Source organism: Papilio machaon, chromosome 22 (genome assembly GCF_912999745.1).
Source record: "Papilio machaon chromosome 22, ilPapMach1.1, whole genome shotgun sequence".
NCBI classification, from domain to species: domain Eukaryota; kingdom Metazoa; phylum Arthropoda; class Insecta; order Lepidoptera; family Papilionidae; genus Papilio; species Papilio machaon.
This window is the reverse complement of record NC_060007.1, coordinates 170072-181856: the sequence shown is the minus strand read 5'-3', so window position 1 is coordinate 181856 and position 11785 is coordinate 170072. Positions and strand designations below refer to the sequence as shown.

General features: G+C 34.5%; 1 protein-coding gene across 1 annotated transcript; it reads right to left on the bottom strand.

The window, feature by feature from the left end:
* Positions 1-240: 240 nt before the first annotated feature.
* On the bottom strand, positions 241-10042 carry LOC106715104 (neuropeptides capa receptor). Its single transcript, XM_045683419.1, has 7 exons — positions 9745-10042; positions 3579-3669; positions 1731-1930; positions 1253-1412; positions 1023-1135; positions 730-913; positions 241-502 (listed from the first exon to the last, which is right to left on the bottom strand). The coding sequence occupies exons 1-7, from the start codon at positions 10040-10042 to the stop codon at positions 241-243; spliced, it is 1308 nt and encodes a 435-aa protein (XP_045539375.1).
* Positions 10043-11785: the final 1743 nt, after the last annotated feature.

Genomic DNA, 11785 nt, shown 5'->3' with positions numbered 1-11785 from the left:
ATTTAACTTAATAACCATCAATAAGTTTGCGGACAGCACGGTTTGGAGTGAACCGTTCCGTAACATCTAACTGAGAGCACACGAGCATGTCGTAACGTCTATGAAAAACCGAACATTTTTATCACCGCTTAAATTGTTCAAAGTAAATAAAGACGCAGTTAAATTTGCTTTTCAATCGGCTACCAATAAACTGTGAAATCAGTCTTCGAGCTTCTATATTTGTGTGTATGTTTTCATAAACTAAACTGCGTTGTATCTTCTGTTATTTCTTGTTCTGTTCTCGTAGAGGCTGGTCTCCGCGCCGTAGCAGCTGTTGCGTCTCGCGCGGGTCTCGAGCCGGTGCCGGCGCTCATGGCTGTGGGACCGCACGCGCACAAGGTGTCCTCCCTCTGATGTGTGATTGACGGACGTCTCGTAGATGCTGGAGTGATCTCTGCAGTACCTGCTGGTGGACCTCTTCACCTTCTTGCAGCAAAGGGTCTCTCGGAACGCCGCTTTATATCTAGTGTTGAAAAGGTGTACATAATTAGATTTCATACTAAGCAAGCTACGTTCATTAGAAATAACTTCCCGTCTTCTTATAAAATATTTAAAAGAAACTACGCCATAGTTTTATTATTCTGTACAATTTACAAAGTAATGATGCAGTTTGATGATAAGCGTGGAGAGCGTCCTAACCACGATGTTTGAGGGACAAAACGTTTCGGTACATAACTATTGCCGTCTCACCGTCGGCTCATGCTGTTGTATAGTATGGGGTTGACGGTAGCAGAGATGTAGTAGAAAACACCGGCGACGTTGAAGAGGCTCTCGTTGATGGCGTGGTAGTGCTGCGAGCCCGTGCCGTAGATGAAGAACAGTCGTTGGAAATGAAACGGCGCCCAGCACACGTAGAACGCTATCACCACCGCAGCTGTTCAACAAACGTTCAACAATAACATGGATTTCATATTCACAGACCTCAATTCGTTTAGTATGAAACGCAATATTGTGACACACGGGGAACGTTAGTTGGGTAATACCAAGCATCCTGATGATGTTCTTGCGAGACTGCGCCTGGCGCGCCTCGCCGTGCACGCTGCCGTTGACGCCATGCAGCGTGCCCGGGCTGCCCGGCATCGGAGGCTGTGTCGATCTGAACCGATAAGAAACTTCCTTAATTATGCTATCAATTAAAACACGTCAGTGCAATTCGTAAGCTATCTCTTGTTCCCTCTCTTTGCGGCGAGGTTAATGGGACAGCTATACTCACCCCATGACATACCTGATGCGAAGTCCCATGCGGACGTAGAGGCAGAGGATGATGATGCCCGGTAAGATAAAGAAGAACAGGCTGCTCAGCTCGCAGATGTACCACGACGGCAGCTCCAGCATCGCGCAAAAGGCGGACTCCAGCGATGCATTTCCTGAACCTTAGGAACGCGCAAAAACTTTTCACTTTGGAAAATGAACATTACGTAAACTAGTACTGTGATGAGATATAAATTATTTGAATGAACTAAAGTTAAAAATAATATCAGCTGTTAAAAAAACTCGTTTGTAGAAACAATAAAGGATTTTTTTAAAAATACTGATCATTAAATTGGATCATTAATGATGTGAACCCACATACAACACGTGATCACCCTTGAGGTGATGGTGATGGTGCGGCGATAACCCTATACCATCTACATCAAAACAATGAATGTTGGCAGATTGAAGACGAGCAGTGGCAATAGTGAAGAACTCACCGGGGGGATAATGGTGGTAGTTGACGGTGGTGTAGTAGGCGAAGGGTGCGGCGGCAAACAATGAAAGAGCCCACAGCGCGGCCACGATGCGCAGCGCACGGCGTAGCCCCGCCACCGCGTAGATGTGCAGCGGGTGGCATATGGCCAAGTACCGCTCTAAGGTAAAAGCCACGATCGTCAGCACCGACACGTAAGATGCCCTGTTTAGTACAAACAACGAATTCCCACTTAGAATCTAATATCGTACAGCAAGCTGTCACAATAAGAGCTATAATTTAACATGTTTATATGTAGCTATAACAAAATTTCAACCTTATTAATTAAATTTTGAGAATCAGAAATGATCAACTTCGAATATAACAAATTTACATCAGCGTAACATGCTAGTAGTTAGCCCGCTGCTTTTCTGTCATTTATAAATCAAATTTTAAACATTTAAGTATCGATTTCAAAGCATTATATAAGTTCACTCGGCTCTCATAACAGCTGTGCCCCACTGCTGTACTGATGTGAACTAGAATGTTTGGTCTCTTACATACACAACTTTATATGCATAAGTAAAGGTTAAAAAGTCATTTTAAATGAAATGATTAACAGCTTATTAGCAAAAGAAGAGATTATATTTGTTCTGTTTGTATTTTACTGTTAAAGTTATAAAGATGCCGACAATAGCTTATTAAGAAAATAAACATTCGTCGTTCGCTGAAACGGTTTGCTTAGGATCGTATTAAAAGCGCTTTGCTCCATGACATTTAAAAATATTTGATAAAATAAATCTACTTTTAAAAACCACGATCCACGATAGAACGTTGATTATATATAAATCTCTTTATTCAAAGAACTTGAAACGATACGAGAATAGTCAGTAATAAACAAAAGAGCCTAATCTCTATCTACTCTTGTTATATAAAGCTACTCAACTCTTATAATTAAAAAGACACGAAGGCTACGTTTTTTTTTTAATATAGAAAATATCTAGACATGATATATGCAACCTAAATAATAATATCGGGTCCATATATCTATCATTCATGTCCATTTTACCAGCTTCAAACTTTGGTACAAGTACACGAACAGAACGAGCTCAGACGATTTTATATTTTATAACAGTAATTTTGATACATAAATAGTTTTATGTGTAAAATGAATTATAAAAGTTGTACATTAAGATCAAAATTTGTAATGTTCAATGTAATAATTGAACAGTAATTTCAATGTGAATTTTCAAACTTAAATCACAGAAACCAAGTTTAATATTGATTTAAAAAAATAATTAATACCATTGCATAAATTAAAAATTAAGAACAAAATTAGCGACAATCGTCAATAACGTCAGCTGTTCGTATCAACGACCATGACATAAGCAGAAATGTGAATCGTTTAATAACATCAGTGATTTAGTCTACGCTAATCTATGACATGTCTCTTTGTACATTAATTACTTTCGAAAAAGTAAAAGTATACATTTAAAGTATTTTTAAAAATAGTTATAAATTTATGGCTTGAGCTTTGATGACGAGCTATAATGAGACTTTAGAAATATCACTTTACTATGTCGATCCGAGGATGTCTTATTTTAGTAAGTCTAGAAACGAAAGGGTGCCCTTGAGGGTGCTTCGCCCGTTACTCTTGATAAACTGAAACTGTACCACGAACAGTCTCAAGGGTACCGCACGACACATCAATCAGTGCCATATAGACATAGTTAATTTAGTATATAGTAATAGTTAATTTGAAATAATCACCTAATATTTCACAAATTAAGAAATGTTACAAAGCAGTGAAAATGTGTGTGTGTGTGTGCGTGTGTGTGTGTGTGTGTGTGTGCGTGTGTGTGTGGATACTCACGCTTCAGATATGAGCGCGCGGAACTTGCAGAAGACGACGCCGAAGCTGTAGGGGTACTGGTGCCAGTACACCCACAGGTCGTTGGGCAAACCTGCACAATGTACACAGACAACACAATCATATGAACAAAATTCACTGTAATACTGACACAAAATGATATTTTAGCCAAAATGGCTAGACTTATTTGGAAAAGTTAGGTGTCATTTAATATTCATCTAACGGTTTTCTTCTTATTTTATTGCTAATATATTAAATGAAAGAATTTATTTTTGTAACATTTAAATCATTACATTGATTTGTAACGGTTCATCTTATAAAATTAAGAATCAAGCTAAAATTCTCGTATACTACTCGTATAAGAGAAATTTAGCTTGATTTTTTAAAACAAACAAAGTTTAATACAATCTGATTAACTGTAGCTTCATTATAATAGAATATAGAACATAAAATAACACGAGTAGACACATAAAAAGTAATAAGAAAGCGGTTGTAATAAGCAAGCGGCGTACCCAAGTAATAAGTATTAAAATTTTACGACACCAGTAGTCCTCCTTACAGCAATACTCACAAACGACACACCTCCTACCGACTGCAGTTTGCATTTCCACTGCCATAAAAATTTATTAAATAACAAAATAACCAAACTATAAAATAAAATGAACGATTGTCGCCTTGGAGAGCAATTCAATCAACTATCATTTGCAATAAAAACAATTTTATTGCAGAAAAATGAACGAGAGAAAAAATAAACAGTATAATAAAATGACATACTCCACACCTTAGTCAACTTTTTATGTCACAAACACGATAAATGTCAAGACTACAGCCTATAGTAGTACTTTTACGACCCAACCCCTATAATAGATCCTTAATTGAAGATAAAATTCTACGTAAAGTATTATTATTTTGATTACTTTGTGTCGAATTAAGTAGTAAATCGATCACCTTTTAAAGAATAGATAATGTTTTTGATTACTGTTGCTATCCTTATATCGATTATATTTCGAAGTTAATGAAATAAAAATGCTTACTTTGTATGAATTGAAAAAATCTGTACGGCAGCCAAAAATGCGTTTATTACGTTAAAATCGCTTATACTTTTAAATTTATTTGCATTAACATTTCAATCAAACTCTAATATATGTTCAGTGCAGAATTAAACATTCTGCCAAAGAAGTGGTATAGTGGCCAACAAGACCTTTGCCTTTTTTTGTAAAGTAAAAATAAACGAAAGTAGAAAAATAGCGCGCGTGAATTGATAACACAACGACATGGAGTCGAGAAAAAGTTTTATGGAATAGTTAATGTAAGTAAATAGTTTTAGTATAAGTGAGTTTAACAACGAAATATAAGAATTTTTGGCTGCCGTTTTCAATTTATATTAAACTAGCTTTTACCCGCGACTCCGTCCGCGCGGAATAAAAAAAATAAATAGAAAACGGGGTAAAAATTATCCTATGTCCTTTTCCTGGTTCTAAGCTACCTGCCCACTAATTTTCAGTCAAATCGATTCAGCCGTTCTTGAGTTATAAATGGTGTAACTAGCACGACTTTCTTTTATATATATAGACTAGTTTTTACCCGCGACTCCGTCCGCGCGGAATAAAAAAAAAAAAAAAGAAGAAAACGGGGTAAAAATTATCCTATGTCCTATTCCTGGTTCTAAGCTACCTGCTCACCAATTTTCAGTCAAATCGATTCAGCCGTTCTTGAGTTATAAATGGTGTAACTAACACAACTTTCTTTTATATATATAGATATAGATATAAGATTACATTTCGTTGTTGACACTTCCCGCGCGATTCTCTTCTATATTTGTCATCTATCTTTTCTTACACAAAAAGGCAAAGGCATTAGTGGGCATTATGCCACCTCTTTGACAGGACTCAAACTCCTTGTGTGCTAAAGAGGTGGGATACATAATTCTTCACTCAACAAACTTGAATAAGCAAATATATTTCGAGATCGATTATTGGATTTTTCCGTTTCATTCACCCACAATAGATTGTAATTTTATAAACTCTAATCATATTGCTATTTAAATCTACATAAATCATCATAATAAAAGGTAAATGCTCGAATTCGCAGTTTAATATAAATGATCTAATTAATAAGCGTTGATTAATATCACACTACACTATGCGCATAGCGACATATAACATATTAATAGGAATAAATAATGAGAACATTTATATAGTTACAGGCGCAATTTGTGTGTAATGTACGTGAAAAATGTAAAAAGTAAAGTATTATCAAAATAATTTTAACCTGTTCATTTTTGCAAAAAAAGAACAGCTTAAAATTATTATGTTATATCAAAAATGTATATTGAAAATCTTGGTTCGTTTTACCACACTGAAGACTTCCTATAAGATTGCATCCGATCAAGTGTTAGCGGGTTCTAATCCCACTAAATGTCTATTGTCTTGATCCATATCCTAGCACCAACTTACTTCCTTGAAATGGTTACCAGAAATATTAATTAAAATTTAAATAAATATAAATGAGTTAAGTTTAAATAATCCTATTTTTTAAGTGGAAAGTAAAAAAAAATATCTTTCAAATGTTTCATCCCCATCTTAGTCTTTAGATTTCATTTCATTGAAAGGAATACAACCATAAAATTCTAATCTCCTCACGTGCACTCAAACTTACCAACTATATGTATATAGTTATCGGCGATTTCTATCAGACCAATACAATTCCAGTCTAAAAATATCTTAAGTGGCTCTCATAGCTAGCTAGACAATTAGACTTTTATCTAAATAAGATTTGAGTTGCTCCGTGGGAGGAATAAAGAATTATACCTTATGTGGGGGCTTATGTAGTCTTTACTATTGTATAAATTGTACCAATATTTTAAATTAAAAATATGAAAGAAAGAAAGAAAGAAAGTTTATTTATTAACACAAAAAAGATTAAACCAAAAAACAATAACCTTATACTAACATAAAACTACACATAATTAATCTGGATATTAAGTAACCATTTATGGTATTTAGGGTAATCTTGTGATGCACACACTAGGCATAGCCTGTATCGTGGGCACCGATAATTGAATACTCTTTTTAAATATTCCTACAGTATTTTTGTTATTTTCTATAATATCCTTTGTACTAATTGGTTAATTTAAATACAATATTTAATATTATTTACGAAACATTTTGTAATAATTATTGTATTTTCAGAATTATTATTAAATTGAATAACGATTACATAACGTCCAGATAGAAACCAATTTAAGACGGGAACTATTAGGAACAAGACCATCAGCACACGAACGTAACCAAGAGGAGTAGGCAGAGAGCACGGTCCCCCATTTGGCACGATCCTGACACCTCGTCGTGCTCGTCGGTTTCAGGTACTTTCAAAAGTATTTCATCAATTTGGATGGATAAGTTCATTCGGGACGGCCCCGACCAACGTTGTCATTCTATTTCGCGAGATAAACATCCTTTGCTAATCTCTTTTTATGCATCCTTTCAACGTGACCAAACCATGTAAGCATACTTTTTTCAACTCTACTCACAACATCCTCTTTTAAGAAGAGCTTAATAAATAAATAATCCTATCCAAAAACAGTAACAATAGTATACAAATGAAATCAGTTAAGAACCAGGTTGTAATCCTAATGTCCCCGGGGACGGCGCCGGTCTATTTACAATACGAAGTAATTTCGTCCATTGAAAGCTTCCAGTTGCTTTGAAATATCATAACATTTACACAAGTTTTGTTCGAAATTAATAAAGCTCATACCGTGTACAGTCGCGCGTTCACATTCGACGCTTTTGTATACTTTTTTTTGTTGCAAAAGCAATTTTAATTTAACTAGGTTACCGCGCATTGGATTACATTTTTGACACGAGCAAAAAAAATAGTAGAAAAATTTACCCTTCTGTGTTTCTAGAGAGCGAATACAAGATTCAATACGATTGTACTGTTGGTAGAACTATTAAGAGCATTACGCCCCCAAAATGCTCAATAAGAAAGGTTATTATCAGCCGTATTCGCCTCGTTAGAGTCACGTGCTGCTTCCTCAGTTTAATTGCGAAGTACTCCCAGCATTCTCAGACAAAATACAGTTAGCGACAGACAATTAAATACAAAAATCAGCTTATTTTATATCTATCTTATATAAAATCTTTAATGTTAAAACTTTTTTAACAAAAGAATGGTTTAATGTTCATTTCCAAACATAAAACCTCTAAATAGGAAATCTCTGTTCCGATACTAAGTGGCTCCGTTTCATTAATTTAGTAACAAGGTTGGAATTTATTATCCCAGTTCTCAGGCGCGGTATTACATTCCTCCGGCATTCCAGCGCAATCCTCGCACCATTTGTTATTGAAAAAAAAAATCACACAGATCTTCTTTACTTTAAAATATTTAAGTATGTAATAATTATAAAATATGTAGTATTTAAAGTGGAACTAATAAAGATCCGAAATTATTACAGAAATAACCTTAAAACTTCAATAAAGTGTGGAATATATAATTATGTTTTTTATAGTATTATACTATCTGTTGAGAGTAACATCTCACCCTGTCTGTCTGTCTGTGCGTTGCAAAAATTAAGCATTTATTTACTGTACGAAATATTAAACACAGGAGCGACGTTCTGAGCATAAATTAAATTAACTTTAAGGTGCGGCCTCATGATGCTTAATTGAAATTCCAGGTCGTAAAAATGAGCCTCAGTTAATACACACCCCCGCGCTTTATTAACTAACAATAGCCTATACTAAACATTATCAACCCCCTTAAGTTTATAGGAAACTTTAAAAATACCTCTCACGTTTAAATAAAAGTTATAAGAATATTTAAGTATACAAGAGCTTCTTAATCTGACTATAAATTTATCTTGAAATACACAAAGTGCTCTTTTTAAAACTCGCATTTCTTTACGTTTCAAGTTTCTATGTATCTATTTTTTAAATTCAATACTATATGAAAATATATTTTTTTTATAAGAGAAACGTTGCCGGCCTTTGAGATGGTGATACGCTCGCTTCTTGAAGGACCTTAAGTCGTACTGGTTTATTGTAAATTCAATTATTGTAAAGTGTAGCTATCGCATGATAATGTAAGTAAAATTAATTGTTCTTGTGATCATCATCGATGAATAAAAAAATAAAACACAAACAAAATTGTACCTCAAACACTAAAACTAATCATGCTGATCTACCGAGGATAGTGAAACGTCCGCATACATCACACGTTCATTATCTGTGCATTCTATACCACAGCGTGATTTGCACTCCGTTACAACTAATTTGTGGTAAAAACGAGGTTAAATATTAAATGCTACCAACCGATCCTAAACAACCGCAACGCTTGATCAATTATGGATTTAAGTTAAAGCGATTAAAGGTATGGTAAAGTCTAATTTACCAATGCTACTGAGCTACTTTTTACAAACAGATTTTATTTTGTTTTCGGTTAAATATATTTTTAATTTTAAAGTTATAAAAATAGTAACAACCCCAGCTGATGTTTCTATCAACATACTAAGTTAATAGGTTACTTGAGGTAGACTCAACGTAGCTGACGACGACATATTTTACGTCTATTTTTTTAATTCTTTAACAAAACATTGTCTAATTAAATCTGTCATTGTTGCTGCAATGTGGCACAAATCCTCTCAAAATAGGTTCGGCGTTAACATCAAAGTTTTTTATTTGTTTACCGATATTATGTTATAGGATCCTAAAAACGTAGTAAAATCGTTGTTGGTAATGGCCGCATTCTCTATCAGCCGCAAATTTTGTTACTATACAAAGTAAGAAAGACTAAGTTAAAAGTCCAAGTTAAAGATTATTTACAGATGGCGCTTTTTACTCTAGACATAAAAAATGCCGTATTAAATGCGTATTATACAATTAATAAAATTCTGTCTATTAAAAATCGGGAACACATATAATATGTTTGTAACGAAATTTTTTTTCTTATTGAATTCGGGCAACCGCTTGTTGTCAAATAAGTGTCGTCGTAATACTGGCACATATGTAATTTTTTACACAAAATTTTAACGCTAATTTCATATTAAAATCTGTGACACAGCGAACCAAAGAGCACGTTGACCTTTAGTTAAAGTCTCTAATACTTTTCTCGATACCCTTAAATATTTGAGATATTTAATAAAATATCAATTAATGAATAAAATTACCAAATAGCAGTAGAAGCAGATCACTGAGAGCGAGACTGAACAAGTAGTAGTTGGTGTCTGTATGCATGGCGGGATGACGCACGATGACAACACACACGGCCGCATTGCCCACCACGCCGCTCAGGAAGATCAGCAGCAGCACGGCGGAAAGCGGTACGATACGACTAAGCGGCAGCCGCCGGGGACCCATCATGCACCACAGCATCTCCGCCTCCGAGCAGTCAAATATGCTCGCGTTTGTGCACCGCTCATAGAAATGCTCCTCCGTCTCGTTCGGCCGCAAGAAGACTTCAGCCATTTTTGTAGTATATTTAAAAGATTTTCACTAACATTAATACTTTGATAACTAAAGAAATATCAAATTTTAGTTAGCTATTTATACAATAAATTACTTGTATCTTTAGTTTAAGTTACAATCAATAGTAAACAAAAATAAAACACTCATAAACGCGAAGTTAAGTTTTCAAATTATAAATTGTCCAATTTTTATTGGACCAAAATATAATTACTTATCAAATATTAAAAAGAAAATTTGCTAGTTTTGAAACATTTTACAGATACTTTAATAAATTTAGGAGACGATTATTTAAAAGTTAGTAGCGATCACGTAGCGGCGTTGCTACAGCGTAGCGGGTCACGTCTGCCGTGCGCTACAGTCGCTCTGGCACTGCCCGCCTCCTGCACACGCCTACACACTAGCTTTTCTACTTTTGTTATTTTAAAATGTGTTCATTGCGTTGCTAGGATTGTTCCATTCTACTGAAGTTGAAATTTCCTTCGAAGTTTACTAAATAAAACAAGAAAATTATTAAAAAACTTTAAAAAAATTACAGAAATCTTCCCATCCCATCTTTCGCATGTGACAAAATTAAACAGAATTAAAATTACAAATAGTTAGTTTAAATAAGTTTATCGACTACATTTTATTGTTTTGATTTATATAAAGGAAACCGTTGTAAAATAAATAGCTTGGGAGGTTGCATGCAGGTTTGGTGCCGCACGCAACAGGTTGCGCCGCTCTGCTCTGCACTCTCACTAAATCTCTTACAGAACTTGCACATTATCACACAGTGCGTACATTTTAACCCTTTATTCAATAAATTTGAGCTTTCTCCTATTTTGAATTCTACTCACATTCAAAAAATCTTTTACATACATAAAATGGCTTTAGAGAACTAAACATAGAGAATCTGGGTAAACTTCTTTTTATTTATTTTTTTCCTTTTGCAATATGTAACATAACATCAATTTACAAGCGTCAGTGGCTCGCTTTATTGAAATCAACCGTATGTATGTAAGTTCCATAAATAACAAGGAAGTAAAACACAACTAAAAGTTGAACTACGAAGAAGAAAAAAATTACGCGTAATTTAATCAGCAGAACCAATAATCCTATTAAAGTAGGATTTCTCTCCTCCTGCAACTTAATGCCTTGCGAAAAGAAATATAAAGATAGCAAAGTAAGCGCGGCTCCGGCTGCTTAATTAATAAGAAAACTTTGGAATAACGTGACTTATCTTACAGAAATGAAGAAACTAGAATACTATTAATTTCAAATACTCTAGTCGGAAACTGACTAATTGTAAAACATAATTGTTTTTAGAATAGCACACGCAAACCGAATTCATTTTAAATATTGCGGTCCCGCCAAAACTGACAGGTTTAATTTCGAATTCCGTTTGTATCGGAAGCAAGACAAAGATATTAAACAACTTCAGTCAGTCACAGATAAAGTTAGGCCATTACAAAAATTACTTTTGAAAGTAAACCTTCACCCGGTGAAGGTTTACTTGAACGTATAAAATTAAATTCTATGCACTATTAATCTTCTTTTAAACACCTACAAAAATATTAATTTTTTTATTGTAGTGCAACTAAAAAATCTAGAGCTGGATCTGTGAGAGCTAGCAAGCAGCAGAGCACAGGACATTCGGCTTTGGGATTTCTTGTGTCAGACGCCAAGATCCACTTTGTGTAGCTGCGCCAGCGAAGTAACAAAAATAAATTAAACTTAAAATATGTTTATTTTTACTCTTACCAT